This window comes from Oncorhynchus tshawytscha, unplaced genomic scaffold (genome assembly GCF_018296145.1).
Source record: "Oncorhynchus tshawytscha isolate Ot180627B unplaced genomic scaffold, Otsh_v2.0 Un_contig_3324_pilon_pilon, whole genome shotgun sequence".
NCBI lineage: Eukaryota > Metazoa > Chordata > Actinopteri > Salmoniformes > Salmonidae > Oncorhynchus > Oncorhynchus tshawytscha.
The window spans coordinates 132128-151430 of NW_024609683.1; the positions used below are offsets into that span (position 1 = coordinate 132128).

General features: G+C 45.5%; 2 protein-coding genes and 2 long non-coding RNA genes across 7 annotated transcripts in view; 1 reads left to right on the forward strand and 3 right to left on the reverse strand.

The window, feature by feature from the left end:
- The first annotated feature begins 3397 nt into the window (after nucleotides 1-3397).
- On the forward strand, nucleotides 3398-4144 carry LOC121845474. Its single transcript, XR_006082577.1, has 2 exons — nucleotides 3398-3543; nucleotides 3649-4144. It is a non-coding gene; the product is annotated as an uncharacterized LOC121845474 (long non-coding RNA).
- Nucleotides 3609-6968, reverse strand: LOC112240909. 2 transcript variants are annotated; one of them, XR_002952142.2, is made up of 2 exons: nucleotides 5865-6968; nucleotides 3609-5806 (listed from the first exon to the last, which is right to left on the reverse strand). It is a non-coding gene; the product is annotated as an uncharacterized LOC112240909 (long non-coding RNA). The 2 variants fall into 2 exon arrangements; XR_006082576.1 differs by having other exon boundaries at nucleotides 5861-6968.
- A 2500-nt stretch (nucleotides 6969-9468) lies between these two features.
- Nucleotides 9469-19303, reverse strand: part of cdc42ep4a (CDC42 effector protein (Rho GTPase binding) 4a) — a 38259-nt gene continuing 28424 nt past the window's right edge. For all 3 annotated transcript variants that reach the window (XM_042316921.1, XM_042316923.1, XM_042316922.1), the window contains one exon: nucleotides 9469-11816. In XM_042316921.1, the coding sequence (XP_042172855.1) occupies nucleotides 10522-11634 (1113 nt within the window). In that variant the 5' untranslated portion in view covers nucleotides 11635-11816 and the 3' untranslated portion in view covers nucleotides 9469-10521. The remainder of the gene's footprint in view (nucleotides 11817-19303) is intronic.
- On the reverse strand, nucleotides 17001-18969 carry LOC121845475 (keratin-associated protein 21-1-like). The gene is made up of 3 exons (XM_042316928.1): nucleotides 18911-18969; nucleotides 18547-18678; nucleotides 17001-17172 (listed from the first exon to the last, which is right to left on the reverse strand). Exons 1-3 carry the CDS (start codon nucleotides 18967-18969, stop codon nucleotides 17001-17003), a joined length of 363 nt encoding a protein of 120 aa, XP_042172862.1.

A 19303-nucleotide genomic window follows, 5' to 3' on the forward strand; every position in this document is an offset into this window, starting at 1 on the left:
CTCAGGAGCATGTAGAGGCTGGAGGTTGATTTGGAATTTAACTTGATGATGATAATGATAGAATGTGAATTTAGTGACTTGGAGAACAGCTGCAGAAATACAGACACAAAAAGATGGTGAGAATTTAGAATTGCATGTATCTGCATCACAGGTGGCTGGTGGCACCTTAATTGGGGAGGACAGGCTCAAAGTAATGGCTGGAAAAGAATCCTCCCCTCATCAGCCTCCTGTGATCTGCATGCCCAAACACACATACAATAAACCAAAATGGCCTAAATACACATACAGTAACCACTAATGGTTTATAAACAGACAGAACAAGGATCAATTAAGGCACTCCGTTTTGTATTGATGGCCATCATCAATAACCATAATCAATACTAAATGTGTTTTACCTCAGGCCGTCAGGATAATGGAAGTGTTCCAAAGGGCACCCTGTTCCCTATTTGACCAGGCCCCAAAAGTAGTGTACTACGTAGGGAATAGGGAGCAATGGAGGTTGTTGTCCTGATTAAAGAAGCAATACAACTGGCCTTCTATTGACTAGTTGAGTGTCTGGAGCATCAACATTTATGGGTTTGATTACAGGCTTGAAACAGACTCAATCAGAGACATGTTAAAAATGTCAGTGAAGATACCTGCCAGTTTGTCAGCACATGCCCGGAGCACATGTCCTGGTAATCAGTGATTTATCTCGTCTGGTAGGCTCGTGTCACTGGGCAGCTCGCGGCTGTGCTTCCCTTTGTAGTCTGTAATAGTTTGCAAGCCCTGCCACATAAGACGAGCGTCGGAGCCGGTGTAGTAGGATTCAATCTTAGCCCTGTATTGACGCATTGCCTGTTTGATAGTTTGTCGGAGGGCATAGCAGGATTTCTTACAACCTTCCGGGTTAGAGTTCCGCACATTGAAAGTGGCAAAAGCGGCCCTTCTTCTCAGTGTGAATGTTGCCTGTAATCCATGGCTTCTGGTTGGGGTATGTACGTACAGTCACTGTGGTGACAACGTCCTCGATGCACTTATTGTTAAAACACATAATAGCACAATTGGTTGGGCGTCCGTAAAACTGCTGCCATTTATTCCAGTGCAATCAAACTGGTTGTCTTTCAGGGCAGAGCCTCCATGTACAGATACCAACTGGTTGTCTATCAGAGCCTCCATGTACAGATACCAACTGGTTGTCTATCAGAGCCTCCATGTACAGATACCAACTGGTTGTCTATCAGAGCCTCCATGTACAGATACCAACTGGTTGTCTATCAGGCCTCCATGTACAGCAACTGGTTGTCTATCAGAGCCTCCATGTACAGATAAACTGGTTGTCTATCAGAGCCTCCATGTACAGATACCAACTGGTTGTCTATCAGAGCCTCCATGTACAGATACCAACTGGTTGTCTATCGCCTCCATGTACAGATAAACTGTCTATGCCATTTATTCCAGTGTACAGATACAAACTGGTTGTCTTTCAGAGCCTCCATGTACAGATACCAACTGGTCTTGCCTCCATGTACAGATACCAACTGGTTGTCTATCAGAGCCTCCATGTACAGATACCAACTGGTTGTCTATCAGAGCCTCCATGTACAGATACCAACTGGTTGTCTATCAGAGCCTCCATGTACAGATACCAACTGGTTGTCTATCAGAGCCTCCATGTACAGATACCAACTATCAACTGTACAGATACCAACTGGTTGTCTATCAGAGCCTCCATGTACAGATACCAACTGGTTGTCTATCAGAGCCTCCATGTACAGATACCAACTGGTTGTCTCCATGTACAGATACCAACTGGTTGTCTATCAGAGCCTCCATGTACAGATACCAACTGGTTGTCTATCAGAGCAAACTGGTTGTCTATCCAGAGCCTCCATGTACAGATACCAACTGGTTGTCTATCAGAGCCTCCATGTACAGATACCAACTGGCCTCCATTACAGTCTATCAGAGCCTCCATGTACAGATACCAACTGGTTGTCATGTACAGATCACTGGTTGTCTATCAGAGCCTCCATGTACAGATACCAACTGTACAGATACCAACTGGTTGTCTATCAGAGCCTCCATGTACAGATACCAACTGGTTGTCTATCAGAGCCTCCATGTACAGATACCAACTGGTTGTCTTTCAGGGCAGAGCCTCCATGTACAGATACCAACTGGTTGTCTATCAGAGCCTCCATGTACAGATACCAACTGGTTGTCTATCAGAGCCTCCATGTACAGATACCAACTGGTTGTCTATCAGAGCCTCCATGTACAGATACCAACTGGTTGTCTATCAGAGCCTCCATGTACAGATACCATCAGAGCCTCCATGTACAGATACCAACTGGTTGTCTATCAGAGCCTCCATGTACAGATACCAACTGGTTGTCTATCAGAGCCTCCATGTACAGATACCAACTGGTTGTCTATCAGAGCCTCCATGTACAGATACCAACTGGTTGTCTATCAGAGCCTCCATGTACAGATACCAACTGGTTGTCTATCAGAGCCTCCATGTACAGATACCAACTGGTTGTCTATCAGAGCCTCCATGTACAGATACAAACTGGTTGTCTTTCAGGACCTCCATGTACAGATTCAGTACAGCCATGATGACAGTAGGACCCTCCTCCATCCTCCCCAAGGCCCCAGCTGAGTTCACCCAGCCCTCAGAGCAGCAGCCTAACAAACAGCCGTCACATCAGATCGGTGTTCACCCATCCAGCCACCGCTGACAGGAGGTAGGACAAAGAGATTCCCAGTCCTGGTCTCCATGACTGCCTGCTCCTTCAACCCCTCCCCCATTACTGATCCTCCAGCCACCGCTGACAGGAGGTAGGACAAAGAGATTCCCAGTCCTGGTCTCCATGACTGCCTGCTCCTTCAACCCCTCCCCCATTACTGATCCTCCAGCCACCGCTGACAGGAGGTAGGACAAAGTGATTCCCAGTCCTGGTCTACATGACTGCCTGCTCCTTCAACCCCTCCCCCATTACTGATCCTCCAGCCACCGCTGACAGGAGGTAGGACAAAGCGATTCCCAGTCCTGGTCTCCATGACTGTCTGCTCCTTCAAACCCTCCCCCATTACTGATCCTCCAGAATCATCGTTATTAGACAACTACATTTACATGTACCAGGAATTTTATCTGTTGAAATGGTGCGGATCACAGACAGACCGAACACATAGACAAAAGTACTGTCCTCCTCCCTCTGTTCCACCCCCAGGGCCTGTCCCCCAGGGCCTGGCCTCCTCCCCCAGGGCCTGGCCTCCTCCCTCTGGTCCTCCCCCAGGGCCTGTCCTCCTCCCTCTGGTCCTCCCCCAGGGCCTGTCCTCCTCCCTCAGGTGAATACAGTCGGTCAGAAAGCAAACACAGCAACATGACTCTGAAACATACCAGACGGGTGGAGTAAGGATGGTAAGCTTGTATTTTATTACAAAACAGAGCAGGTGAATACAGTCGGTCAGTAAACAAACACAGCAACATGACTCTGAAACATACCAGACGGGTGGAGTAAGGATGGTCAGCTTGTATTTTATTACAAAACAGAGCAGGTGAATACAGTCGGTCAGTAAACAAACACAGCAACATGACTCTGAAACATACCAGACGGGTGGAGTAAGGATGGTCAGCTTGTATTTTATTACAAAACAGAGCAGTTATTTGGGAGAGTAAGGAGAGCGTGTAAACATACATTATTCATACAAAGACAAAGAATAGCAAGAGATAATATACAGCTTCAACACAAATATAGGAAACGTGGGTAATTGATATATAGGAATATACGTAGGAAATAGCAACAGAATCCTCCATGTTGCTTTCATTGCAGCCTCATGGTTTTAAATGTGGGTAATTGATATATAGGAATATACGTAGGAAATAACAGAATCCTCCATGTTGCTTTCATTGCAGCCTCATGGTTTTAAACGTGGGTAATTGTGAATACTTGACTGTTAGTGCTAAAGGAGAGAGAACTGTGAATATAGTCTCGTCAACCAGGCTACTATGACTATACTGTAACAAATAAATTCTGTTAGCATTTTCTTTTCTAGGAGATAAAATGTTGAAACAATTACACTATTTATGGCTCGACTGAAATCAGAGAGAGAGCCTTTAATAACAGATAGAAAAAGTACAATGATTCAAATCAACAAAGAAGCAGAGCCAGAATATTTGACCTTTACCTGGATATCTACATTGATTAACCAATCAAGGAGGAAGGACCAGAAGTCTGGCAGGCTCTCATAACTCTGAGCTCCATAACCAAAGTTATTTGTGATTACATTACTTGATGCTCATTGGTCAGTCTTAGGATTCATCCAAAATGGCACCCTATTCCCTTTACAGTACTTCTGGTCCCTAGTGCACTATATAGGGAATAGGGTGCCATTTGGGATGAATGGACCCGGGTTATTCCCTATGGATTATGGTAAAAAGTAGGTCACTATATAGGGAATAGGGTGCCATTTGGGATGAATGGACCCGGGTTATTCCCTATGGATTATGGTAAAAAAGTAGGTCACTGTATAGGAAATATGTTGCGATTTGGGACGTAGACTGAGTTATGACTGAGAATTAATATAGGCGTCACTATTAAGATACCTGGAATAAGGTCTGTTCACTGGCATATTCACTCACTGTTGCCCACACTAGAAAAATGACCAATCTCACACAGGGTAAAAAAGGAACAGTCAGCCACCTTAATGCATCCCTGTACAGATAAGATACCTGTGAAGAAGTCGTCTTCTTCAATAATGCTTTTCTTTCTGAAGCCAAACACACATATTTATACACAGGGGCGAATCTTTGGTTTTAGAAGTTGGGGAGGAAATATCAAAAACAAAATGTATCCAGTCAGATAAACACTCCAAACAGCCTACCCAACCTCAGAGGCATCCGCATGGTCCTAAAGCACACCGTTGCCTCGTTTAGTATCACGTTCCAATGATAAAACTGGGGGGCGGACGACAAAAATACAATTTCCGAATGTGGGGGGGGGACATGTCCCCCCTGTTCCCAGTGAAAGTTGCAATCCCGTTTATACACATCTTTCATTAACACTTTGTGTATTTAAATAGTCATTTTAACAGATATTCTCTGTCTGTATGTCCAGACACAAAGCATCATCAACATGTTACAGACCACAACACAGTTAGCGTCTGGTTTAACACAGCAGAACTGATGCGTCGGTGTGGTTCAACAACAACAAATTAAAATGGAGAGATTCTACCTGAACGTCTCCAATAACAACACAAAGGTTAATTTTCTATTGCAAAACATTTTGCTACGGTGTGCCCTAATGAACACTAAAACGGTCCAGTTCAATAGTGAGACAGCTGGACTGTCCTAGTGAGGGCCCTAGAGGTGAGTGAGAACCGCATCCCAAATGGCACCCTATCTTGGACCCGGGCCTACAGGGCCCAATGTAGGGAACAGGGTGCCATTTGGAATGCAACGGACATGTTGATGCAGTCAGGCCAGGTGCACTCGACTACTGGTGCACTCGACTACTGGTGCACTCGACTACTGGTGCACTCGACTACTGGTGCACTCGACTACTGCAGCTATGAACAGTTTCTACCTCTCTTTTTAAGTGGGGAAGGAAGGAAGTGGTTAGCTGTTATTATCAGACACTCTGTAGCCTGTTAGCTCTGACATGATTGCAGTACCTGACTGACACACACTTGCAGAAGGATTTTCATTGCAGAGAAATATGGACAAATCATAGGCAAATAGAAGCAGAGAATTTGCATCCGAATTTCACAAAACTGATCTAACCTGATCTGCAGGTGGAGAAAGAGGAACACACACACACACCTCTCCAGTTTGGTGTACACACACACACACACACACACACACACACACACACACACACACACACACACCTCTCCAGTTTGGTGTACACACACTTCTCTCTGCTCTAAACGTCCTGCTGTAACCAGTGTTTGATAACCGCCACACGGTCCTATGCTTCCATCTGTCTGCTTTACGACCCTCCTAACGCTAGTTAACCAACAGCATCAGGCTGGGAGAGTTAAGGCTAAACTCTCAACGCTAGTTAACCAACAGCATCGGGCTGGGAGAGTTAAGGCTAAACTCTCAACGCTAGGGAAACAGAGGAAAATCTCCTCCCGCCCACAGTCCACTTTATTACAGGAAATGACAAGGGGTTGAGGCAACACCAACAGACAAATAGGTTACTTTGTCACAGTAATGAACGTGTGTACCATGTCACAGTAATGAATGTGTGTACCAAGACACTGATAATGTGAGGAAAATGTCAGTTAGAATGTGAAACAGAACTGGTGTTGATGTAACAATGAACTAACTAGATGATTTATCATTCTGACAGGTAGCAGGCTCTAGTCAAGATGCTATAGCTAGCAGGCTCTAGTCAAGATGCTATAGCTAGCAGGCTCTAGTCAAGATGCTATAGCTAGCAGGCTCTAGTCAAGATGCTATAGCTAGCAGGCTCTAGTCAAGATGCTATAGCTAGCAGGCTCTAGTCAAGATGCTATAGCTAGCAGGCTCTAGTCAAGATGCTATAGCTAGCAGGCTCTAGTCAAGATGCTATAGCTAGCAGGCTCTAGTCAAGATGCTATAGCTAGCAGGCTCTAGTCAAGATGCTATTGCTAGCAGGCTCTAGTCAAGATGCTATTGCTAGCAGGCTCAAGTCAAGATGCTATAGCTAGCAGGCTCAAGTCAAGATGCTATAGCTAGCAGGCTCTAGTCACAATGTTGTTATAGGTAGCAGGCTCTAGTCACGATGCTATAGCTAGCAGGCTCTAGTCACGATGCTACAGGCAGCAGGCTCCAGTCACGATGTTATAGGGAGCAGGCTCTAGTCAAGATGCTATACACTACTGTTCAAAAGTTTAATGGAATATCTACATAGGCGTACAGAGCCCCATTATCAGCAACTATCATGCCTGTGTTCCAATGGCACGTTTTGTTAACTAATTCAGGTTTAAAATTTTAAAAAGTCTAATTGATCATTAGCCTTTTGCAATTATGTTAGCACAGCTGAAAACTGTTGTCCTGATTAAAGAAGCATCTGCACTTGTGGGTTCGATTACAGGCTCAAAATGGCCAGAAACAAAGGACTTTCTTCTGAAACTCGTCAGTCTATTCTTGTTCTGAGAAATGAAGCAATGGCTCTTCATGAAGGCCATGCGAGAAATTGCCAAGAAACTGAAGCTCTCGTACAACGCTGTTTACTACTCCCTTCACAGAACAGTGCAAACTGGCGCTTACCAGAATAGGAGTGGGAGGCCCCGGTGCACAAGTGAGCAAGGGGACAAGTACATTAGAGTGTCTAGTTTGAGAAACAGATGCCGCACACGTCCTCAACTGGCAGCTTCATTAAATAGTACCCTCAAAACACCAGTCTCAACATCAACAGTGAAGAGGCGACTCCAGGATGCTGGCCTTCTAGGCAGAGTTACAAAGAAAAAGCCATCTCTCAAACTGGCCAATAAAAAGAAAAGATTAAGATTGGGAAAATAACAGACACTGGACAGAGGAAGATTTGAAAAAAGTGTTATGGACAGACTAATCTAAGTTTGAGGTGTTCGGATCACAAAGAACATTCATGAAACGCAGAAAAAATGAAAAGACGCTGGAGGAGTGATGACGCCATCTGTCAAGCATGGTGGAGGCAATGTGATGTTCGGTGGTGTTTTGGTGGTGGTAAAGTGGGAGATTTGTACAGGGTAAAAGGGATCTTGAAGAAGGAAGGCTATCATTCCATTTTGCATTTTGTATGTCATACCCCGTGGACAGCACTTAATTGGAGCCAATTTCCTCCTACAACAGGACAATGACCCAAAGCACAGCTCCAAACTATGCAAGAACTATTTAGGGAAGAAGCAGACAGCTGGTATTCTTTCTATAATGGTATGGCCAGCACAGTCACCAGATCTCAACCCTATTGAGCTGTTGTGGGAGCAGCTTGACCGTATGGTACGTAAGAAGTGCCCATCAAGCCAATCCAATTTGTGGGAGGTGCTTCAGGAAGCATGGGGTGAAATCTCTTCAGATTACCTCAACAAATTGATAACTACATTGACAAAGGTCTGCAAGGCTGTAATTGCTGCAAATGGAGGATTCTTTGACAAAAGCAAAAGGACACTATTTTTTCAATTAAAATAATTATTAATTTGGCAACTAATTTCAGTTAAGTTTTCATGGAAAACAAGGCCATTTCTAAGTGACCACAAACTTTTGAACAGTAGTGTAGCTAGCAGGCTCTAGTCACAATGTTGTAGCTAGCAGGCTCTAGTCACAATGTTGTAGCTAGCAGGCTCTAGTCACTATATTGTAGCTAGCACAATGTTGCTAGGCTCAATGTTGTAGCTACCAGGCTCTAGTCTCAATATTGTAGCTAGCAGGCTCTAGTCACAATATTGTAGCTACCAGGCTCTAGTCTCAATATTGTAGCTAGCCGGCTCTAGTCACAATATTGTAGCTAGCAGGCTCTAGTTACAATATTGTAGCTAGCAGGCTCTAGTCACAATATTGTAGCTAGCACAATGTTGCTAGGCACAATGTTGTAGCTACCAGGCTCTAGTCTCAATATTGTAGCTAGCAGGCTCTAGTTTCAATATAGTAGCTAGCAGGCTCTAGTCACAATGTTGTAGCTAGCAGGCTCTAGTCACAATATTGTAGCTAGCAGGCTCTAGTCACAATGCTATAGCTAGCAGGCTCTAGGCACAATTTTATAGGTAGCAGGCTCTAGTAAAGATTCTCTACCAGGCTCTAGCATGGAACAAGCCTCATCTCAGCTGGTGGAGTGATACACACAACACAAGCCTTTTATTGTGACAGACAGGCAGCCAGGTCCCCAGCACCGCGGTAACAGTAGATCTCTGTTCCGGCCAGACTACTTGATTACACCAACACAGTTCCACTTAACAGGCAGAGAGGAGCACAGAACAAGAGAGGAGCTACATCATATGAAATGGCACAGATTATCAAGGAAGAAAAGCCCTTATTATTATTATGATGACACAAGTAAAGGGAATGAATAGCACTGGACAGAGGCTTAATAAAGTCATGTTTATCAACATGTTGATAAGTGTCTCTCCTAAATTCACTTGTTCACACACTTGGACTGCTCTTCCATGCGGGTTCTCTCAGTGTACAGACAGACAGTAGCTGTAATGTGGTGTGTGTGTGTGTGAGGGAGAAGTTAGCAAGCTGTTCTGTATGTAACAGATGGAGTTTCTATTCATCCAGAAGGAGCCAGTGTCCTACAGACCGTCTTCCCCTTTCTCCCTGAAGCAGGATCCCAGTCCACAGATCCCAGTTCACAGATCCCAGTCTACAGATCCCAGTCCACAGATCCCAGTCCACAGATCCCAGTTCACAGATCCCAGATCCCAGTCTACAGATCACAGATCCCAGTCTACAGATCCCAGTAGACAGAGGAGGTGCTGTACTGCACCCTTCTATCCTAGACAGTACTACAACCCTTCACAGATCCCAGTCCACAGATCCCAGTTCACAGATCCCAGATCCCAGTCTACAGATCCCAGTCCAGATGTTTGTATTCTCACAGGAAGGACAGAGGGAGCAGTTTCTTCTTCTATTTAATTCAACACGTCATTCACACTACCAGAGGAGGTGCTGTACTGCAACCCTTCTATCCAGACTAGACAGAGGAGGTGCTGTACTGCAACCCTTCTATCCAGACTAGACAGAGGAGGTGCTGTACTACAACCCTTCTATCCAGACTAGACAGAGGAGGTGCTGTACTACAACCCTTCTATCCAGACTAGACAGAGGAGGTGCTGTACTACAACCCTTCTATCCAGACTAGACAGAGGAGGTGCTGTACTACAACCCTTCTATCCAGACTAGACAGAGGAGGTGCTATACTACAACCCTTCTATCCAGACTAGACAGAGGAGGTGCTGTACTACAACCCTTCTATCCAGACTAGACAGAGTACAGTTTCATCCACAATATTAGTTTGTTGTTGTATCAACACGTCATTCACTCTACCAGAGGAGGTACTGCTACTGCACTGTGATCCATATCCACCCAGTATAGACTGTACATCTCTGTCATAATATGGGCCTTTATAGAGTAGTTTCATCCACAGTAGTAATTCATTCATTCCTGTATCAACTCAACACGTCGTCCACAGCCTCATGTAAGCCATCCAGTCTATACGTCTCTGTTGTGATGTGGGGCTTTATAGAGTTGACTTTATACAGTACCGAATCTATCCATCTGTACTCATCCATATCCACTCAGTATAGAATATATCCATCTGTACTCATCCATATCCATCTGTACTCATCCATATCCATCTGTACTCATCCATATCCACTCAGTATAGAATCCATCCATCTGTACTCATCCATATCCATCTGTACTCATCCATATCCATCTGTACTCATCCATATCCACTCAGTATAGAATATATCCATCTGTACTCATCCATATCCACTCAGTATAGAATCTATCCATCTGTATTAATCCACACTCATCCGTTCCGTTTATGGTTTGAGCTTGTACGTCTCGTTTCATACACGGATCTCATCATCCTCGTCCTCCAAGAAGGAAGAAAACTTTCCCGGCTCCTCTTCCTCAGGTGGTGCGTTGAAAGTGGCGCTGTTCGCATCTCCCCCGTGGAGCTGTCCGGCTGGTTTCTCCTGCTCCACGTGGGCGGAGCCAGAGGCGGAGCTGGACACAGAACAGGTATCTAATCGGTGCTGCAGGTGTTTAGGGCGGGGCTCTGGGGTGTACTCTGGGGTGTAGGGTGCACCCTCGTCCTCTCCCACCTCAGGTTCTACAGAGCTGGTTGGACTCACAGGTACAGGGACCGCCTCCTCCTGCAGCTGCAGTAGCTCAGCTTCCGGTTCCTCTTCTTCTCCCTCCTCCTCCTCTCCTCCCACCTCCCTCCCCAGGAGTAGTGTAGGAGAGGCCCGTCCCTCACTGCTCTTCCCCTCCTCGTATCCCAGATCATCATCCTCCTTCTCCATCACCCCCAGGATGTCCCCCAACATGGAGGGCCCCAGGTCGATGTGGAACGACATGACCGACACCGCGTGCTTCATCCCTCCTCCGTAGTACCCACGGCTGGGGCTTGGCAGGTCAGTCAGCTCCCCAAAGCTCCTCTCATCCAGCTCCAGAGATCGGGCCCCAGCAGCGGCCCCATTAGACGGCCTTGTACCTCCACCTCCATCCTGCTCATTCAGTTGTTTCAGTGGGCTGGACGAGAGGCTCTTAGGCACCCTGTATCCTCCATCAACATGGTCACCGTTTTCATCATTGAGGAAGGGGAGAGACATGGCGTTCTTCACGAAGGTGGGCGAGCCACCGGGTGGCGCTAGCGAGCAGTCGCTCTGGTCCACTCTGGTGACGGACTGGGAGCGTTTGCTGCTGCGGAAGGTTCTGGATAAAAGCCCTGGGCGGGGGGAGTGGGGATGGGCCTGGGGTTCGGCCTGGTGGGGGGCCTCCCCGGAGTGGGTGGAGAGGAAAGAGGTGTCCCCGAAGGCGTCCCCGCTGCGACCCACGTGCATGGTGTGGCGGAAGTCCCCCAGGGGAGCGCTGATCATCTCCCGGGTCAGGTCCATACGGGAGCGGCGCTGTTTGGTCTGGGACGAACCAGATACCAGCTGCTTTAGGATGGGCATGGTTGCTGGTGGAGATCACACACCTCAGATACTCAGTCTGTCACACAGACACACAGTCAGTCAGTCAGGATCCCAGAAGGACAGATCTCTCTCTTTGGGAAGTCTTCAAGGTAGATCCGTGTCACACTCATTGCAGTCCCCAGATACAATAACACATGTCTTCAGTTCCAGGGTGGCTCAATCTGAAAAGAAAGGAGGGGAAAACAACATTAGATATATATGATCATGACAAGACATTGTTTCATACCATGTCATCGTATCATTGCTCTGAAACAAGAGTGGATGACAATGTGTTTTTGATCAAAACAAACTCCGATCTGACACCACTTTATAATGGACCAGTGGTCCAGTACGGTCTCCTGATGCATCCCAAACACCCCTCTATAATGGACCAGTGGTCCAGTCCGGTCTCCTGATGCATCCCAAACACCCCTCTATAATGGACCAGTGGTCAAGTCCAGTCTCCTGATGCATCCCAAACACCACTTTATAATGGACCAGTGGTCCAGTCCAGCCTCCTGATGCATCCCAAACACCCCTCTATAATGGACCAGTGGTCCAGTCCAGCCTCCTGATGCATCCCAAACACCACTTTATAATGGACCAGTGGTCAAGTCCAGTCTCCTGATGCATCCCAAACACCACTTTATAATGGACCAGTGGTCCAGTCCAGCCTCCTGATGCATCCCTATAATGGACCACAGTCCAGCCTCTGATGCATAATAATGGACCAGTGGTCCAGCCTCCTGAGTGGACCAGTCTCCAGTCTCCAGATGCATCCCAAACACCCCTCTATAATGGACCAGTGGTCCAGTCCAGCCTCCTGATGCATCCTTTATAATGGACCAGTGGTCCAGTCCAGCCTCTGATGCATAATAATGGACCAGTGGTCAGTCCAGCCTCCAGTCTCCATATAATGGAATGCATCCCAAACACCCCTCTATAATGGACTAGTGGTCAAGTCCAGTCTCCTGATGCATCCCAAACACCCCTCTATAATTGACCAGTGGTCAAGTCCAGTCTCCTGATGCATCCCAAACACCCCTCTATAATGGACCAGTGGTCCAGTCCAGCCTCCTGATGCCAGAGAGAGATCCCTCCGGGTCAGTCAGACAGACAGGAAGACAAACAAAGACAGTTCAATCAGTAATCCTGATAGCCGTGCTGCAGTGGAACAGAACCCATCCGGGAGGACAGTTTAGGCTTCTAACTTGTTCATCTGTAGTTTAACCTTCACTTTGCAATGAAATAACAAATGTAAACAGCAGTACATATCCCAGATCGTACCTTTAAAAGAACAGCAGTACATATCCCAGATCGTACCTTTAAAAGAACAGCAGTACATATCCCAGATCGTACCTTTAAAAGAACAGCAGTACATATATCCAGCAGTACATATCCCAGATCGTACCTTTAAAAGAACAGCAGTACATATCCCAGATCGTACCTTTAAAAGAACAGCAGTACATATCCCAGATCGTACCTTTAAAAGAACAGCAGTACATATCCCAGATCGTACCTTTAAAAGAACAGCAGTACATATCCCAGATCGTACCTTTAAAAGAACAGCAGTACATATCCCAGATCGTACCTTTAAAAGAACAGCAGTACATATCCCAGATCGTACCTTTAAAAGAACAGCAGTCACTATCCTATATTGTGCCTTTAACATTATTTCTTGCAGTGAAATGACCAATCGAACAAGAGCCGTACCGATCTCAGATTTGATGTTGGAAAGAACGTTTCACAGCCACCACAAAATGGAACTGTTTAAACTGTTAAACCAATAACCAACTTTAATCTAAGAGGCTAAAACATCTGTCTAATTACAGGAAGCATAAGCATTCATGGTTCAACCCCGGAATGATAACTAATACCGCTCTGGCATCTCAATTTGACATGACACGTGGCCCTAATGGCACCCAGTTCCTTAGATAGGGCCCTGGTCTAAAGTAGTGCACTATGGCACCCTATTCCCCAGAGAGAGCCCTGGTCTAAAGTAGTGCACTATGTAGGGAATAGGGTGCCATAGTGCACTACTTTAGACCAGGGCTCTATCTAGGGTATAGGGTGTCATAGAGCCCTGGTCTAAAGTAGTGCACTATGGCACCCTATTCCCCAGATAAAGCCCTGGTCTAAAGTAGTGCACTATGGCACCCTATTCCCTACATAGTGCACTACTTTAGACCAGAGCCCATGTGGGCTCTGCACAAAAGAAGTGTACTATTATAGGGTATATTTGGGGCACATGCATGTTTTTTTTTAAAAGCGCATTGAAAATGACATTGAACTGTAGGGGAGTATACTGCCACCATGCATTGATATTGAGGTTCAAAACCCCAGACCACAGTACTATATGAACACAGAAAGGGCCAAACTGTTAAACCCTAGATCACAGTACTATATGAACACAGAAAGGGCCAAACTGTTAAACCCCAGACCACAGTACTATATGAACACAGAAAGGGCCAAACTGTTAACCCCCAGACTACAGTACTATATGAACACAGAAAGGGCCAAACTGTTAAACCCTAGACCACAATTTTACTGTATTACTGATTGAACAATTTTACTGTATTACTGATTAACAATATTACTGTATTACTGATTAACAATATTACTGTATTACTGATTAACAATATTACTGTATTACTGATTAACAATATTACTGTATTACTGATTAACAATATTACTGTATTACTGATTAACAATATTACTGTATTACTGATTAACAATATTACTGTATTACTGATTAACAATATTACTGTATTACTGATTAACAATATTACTGTATTACTGATTAACAATATTACTGTATTACTGATTAACAATATTACTGATTAACAATATTACTGATTAACAATATTACTGTATTACTGATTAACAATATTACTGTATTACTGATTAACAATATTACTGATTAACAATATTACTGATTAACAATATTACTGTATTACTGATTAACAATATTACTGATTAACAATATTACTGTATTACTGATTAACAATATTACTGTATTACTGATTGAACAATATTACTGTATTACTGATTAACAATATTACTGTATTACTGATTAACAATATTACTGTATTACTGATTAACAATATTACTGATTAACAATATTACTGATTAACAATATTACTGATTAACAATATTACTGATTAACAATATTACTGTATTACTGATTAACAATATTACTGTATTACTGATTAACAATATTACTGTATATCACAGTATTTTTTTTATTGTACCTTTATTTAACTAGGAAAGTCAGTTAAGAACAAATTATTTCAATGACGGCCTAGGAACAGTGGGTTAGCTGCCTTGTTCAGGGGCAGAACGACAGCTTGGGGATTCGAACTTGCAACCTTTCGGTTACTAGCCCTACGCTCTAACCACTAGGCTACCCTGCCACCGTATTACTGATTGAACTGTCTTTGTTTGTGTTCCTGTCTGTCTGACTGACATGGAGGGATCTCTCTCTGGCACCTGGTGGTGCAGCAGGAGACTGGACTGTACCACTGCTACATCGTAGAGGGGTGTTTGGGATGCATCAGGAGACTGGACTAGAAAAGCCAAACTGTTAAACCCCAGAAAAGTCCTATATGAACCCAGAGAGAAAGAGCCAAACTGTTAAACCCCAGACCAGGCCTATATGAACCCAGAGAGAAAGAGCCAAACTGTTAAACCCCAGACCAGGCCTATATGAACCCAGAGAGAAAGAGCCAAACTGTTAAACCCCAGACCAGGCATATATGAACCCAGAGAGAAAGAGCCAAACTGTTAAACCCCAGACCAGGCATATATGAACCCAGAGAGAAAGAGCCAAACTGTTAAACCCCAGACCAGGCCTATATGAACCCAGAGAGAAAAGAGCCAAACTGTTAAACCCCAGACCAGGCCTATATGAACCCAGAGAGAAAGAGCCAAACTGTTAAACCCCAGACCAGGCCTATATGAACCCAGAGAGAAAGAGCCAAACTGTTAAACCCCAGACCACCCAGAGAGAAAGAGCCAAACTGTTAAACCCCAGACCAGGCCTATATGAACCCAGAGAGAAAGAGCCAAACTGTTAAACCCCAGACCAGGCCTATATGAACCCAGAGAGAAAGAGCCAAACTGTTAAACCCCAGACCAGGCCTATATGAACCCAGAGAGAAAGAGCCAAACTGTTAAACCCCAGACCAGGCATATATGAACCCAGAGAGAAAGAGCCAAACTGTTAAACCCCAGATCAGGCCTATATGAACCCAGGGAGAAAGAGCCAAACTGTTGCCAACGGTCTTCTAATAGTACTTAGTGGTGGAAGAAGATCAATGTTCTATTTTGACTTTGAAAATGTCCTCGTCATCGTTGTAGACACAACAGTAGCATAATGTAGTGTAAACAGTGAAACATAGCCTCAGCCGGAGGGGGGAACAAAACATCCCTACTTTTACTTTAAAACATGAAACTGTCCTTGTCATCTTTTTTTTTTGTATATTTTTTTTTTAAACTCTGTTTATTAAGTTTTACACACCACACACACACACACACACACACACACACACACACACACACACACACACACACACACACACACACACACACACACACACACACACACACACACACACACACACACACACACACACACACACACACACACACACACACACACACACACACACAACACAAAGCAATATAAATAATATACTCAACTAGAAAGAAAAAAAAATACAAATAAAAAAATAGCTTTAAAGATACCATACTTTAGACAAGTTAAACACACCAGGCAGAAGGCTCCAAAGGTTAAAGGGCAATCTATAGTACAGGGACAGAACAAACACCTCACCATTGTTCCTGTACACAGTCAAGGGATAGAGGTGGAGAAATGCAACCAGTCACAGACAGTCATGGCCACAGACCGACCACTGGGACACAATGCTTAAAGAATGATTGTTCAGGTAGGGGTGAACAAAATGTAAAAATAACTGGGAAAAACAAGATCACACTTCAGTCTCTGCCCGGGCAGCATGAACAAGGCATTCGCGGGTCTCGTCATCTTTTTTGACACTATAGTGACGTAACCAGTGAGAAACAACCTTGACCGGAGGGAACAGACCAGATCAGGCTGATGTAGAGGCCATGCTGCTTATAGGGAACAGACCAGATCAGGCTGAAACAGAGGCCATGCTGTTTTTAGTGAACAAACAGAACTATGCCCTTCAGCTAGGGAAGGCAGGTGATGCAGTAGGGGTGTGTGTGTGTGTGTCTGTGTGTACTCAGAGCATTCCTCCAGGATAGAGAGATGAGTCCTGACAGGCACCTGACAACGCACATTACTGCATCACTGTTATGACCCGCAGTGTTCAGACCAGACTCTTCTACTGCCCTGACCTCACCCCTATAGTCACCCCCAGGCCGCTGCTATAGGTCACCCCCAGGCCGCTGCTATAGGTCACCCCCAGGCCGCTGCTATAGGTCACCCCCAGGCCGCTGCTATAGGTCACCCCCAGGCCGCTGCTATAGGTCACCCCAGACCTACCCCAGACCTGTCTGACCACCCCCCAGACAGAGTTCAGTGTGTCAAATCGGAGGGCATGCTGTCCGGTCCTCTGGCAGTCTCTATGGGGGTGCCACAGGGTTGAATTCTCGGGCCGACTCTTTTCTCTGTATATATCAATGACGTTGCTCTTGCTGCGGGCGATTCCCTGATCCACCTCTACGCAGACGACACCATTCTATATACTTTCGGCCCGTCATTGGACTCTGTGCTATCTAACCTCCAAACAAGCTTCAATGCCATACAACACTCCTTCCGTGGCCTCCAACTGCTCTTAAACGCTAGTAAAACCAAATGCATGCTTTTCAACCGATCGCTGCCTGCACCCGCATGCCCGACTAGCATCACCACCCTGGATGGTTCCGACCTTGAATATGTGGACATCTATAAGTACCTAGGTGTCTGGCTAGACTGCAAACTCTCCTTCCAGACTCATATCAAACATCTCCAATCGAAAATCAAATCAAGAGTCGGCTTTCTATTCCGCAACAAAGCCTCCTTCACTCACGCCGCAAAGCTTACCCTAGTAAAACTGACTATCCTACCGATCCTCGACTTCGGCGATGTCATCTACAAAATGGCTTCCAACACTCTACTCAGCAAACTGGATGCAGTCTATCACAGTGCCATCCGTTTTGTCACTAAAGCACCTTATACCACCCACCACTGCGACCTGTATGCTCTGGTCGGCTGGCCCTCGTTACATATTCACCGCCAGACCCACTGGCTCCAGGTCATCTACAAGTCCATGCTAGGTAAAGCTCCGCCTTATCTCAGCTCACTGGTCACGATGGCAACACCCATCCGTAGCACGCGCTCCAGCAGGTGTATCTCACTGATCATCCCTAAAGCCAACACCTCATTTGGCCGCCTTTCGTTCCAGTACTCTGCTGCCTGTGACTGGAACGAATTGCAAAATTCGCTGAAGTTGGAGACTTTTATCTCCCTCACCAACTTCAAACATCAGCTATCTGAGCAGCTAACCGATCGCTGCTGCTGTACATAGTCTATTGGTAAATAGCCCACCCATTTTCACCTACCTCATCCCCATACTGTTTTTATTTATTTACTTGCTCTTTTGCACACCAATATCTCTGACCATCTGATCATTTATCACTCCAGTGTTAATCTGCAAAATTGTAATTATTCGCCTACCTCCTCATGCCTTTTGCACACATTGTATATAGACTCCCCCCTTTGTTTTCTACTGTGTTATTGACTTGTTAATTGTTTATTCCATGTGTAACTCTGTGTTGTCTGCTCACACTGCTATGCTTTATCTTGGCCAGGTCGCAGTTGCAAATGAGAACTTGTTCTCAACTGGCCTACCTGGTTAAATAAAGGTGAAATAAAAATAATTAAAAAACCCCAGGCCGCTGCTATAGGTCACCCCCAGGCCGCTGCTATAGGTCACCCCCAGGCCGCTGCTATAGGTCACCCCCAGGCCGCTGCTATAGGTCACCCCCAGGCCGCTGCTATAGTCACCCCAGGCTGCTGACCTGAATGAGAAGGGCACTACAATAGAAAACAGGTTGGCTAATAGAAAGAGCTGCAGTGCTTCAGTGAAACATGTGAAAGTCAACCAGGAAACATAGTCACACATGAAAATGATGCAACGTGCAATGCTGAAAGCTCATCCTAATAAGGGTCCCTACAAATCAATATGTACCACACACAGACCTACATACATAGTACACAAATACTGCCTCAACCCATCACCCATGAACTGACCTGCTCCACTGCGTCAACCCATCACCCATGTACTGACCTGCTCCACTGCTTCTACCCATCACCCATGAACTGACCTGCTCCACTGCCTCAACCCATCACCCATGTACTGACCTGCTCCACTGCCTCAACCCATCACCCATGTACTGACCTGCTCCACTACGTCAACACATCACCCATGTACTGACCTGCTCCACTGCTTCTACCCATCACCCATGTACTGACCTGCTCCACTGCCTCAACCCATCACCCATGAACTGACCTGCTCCACTGCCTCAACCCATCACCCATGTACTGACCTGCTCCACTGCCTCTACCCATCACCCATGAACTGACCTGCTCCAACACAACCCATCTACTGACCTGCTCCACTGAGTCAACCCATCACCCATGAAC

Coding starts and splice junctions, on each gene's coding strand:
- LOC121845475 (XM_042316928.1), bottom strand. CDS start 18,969: ATGGGTAGAAGCAGTGGAGCAGGTCAGTACATGGGTGATGGGTTGACG. Junction 18,679..18,910: donor GGGTTGACGCAGTGGAGCAG/GTCAGTTCATGG, acceptor CTTCTCATTCAG/GTCAGCAGCCTGGGGTGACT. Junction 17,173..18,546: donor ACCTATAGCAGCGGCCTGGG/GTTTTTTAATTA, acceptor GGGGGTGGTCAG/ACAGGTCTGGGGTAGGTCTG.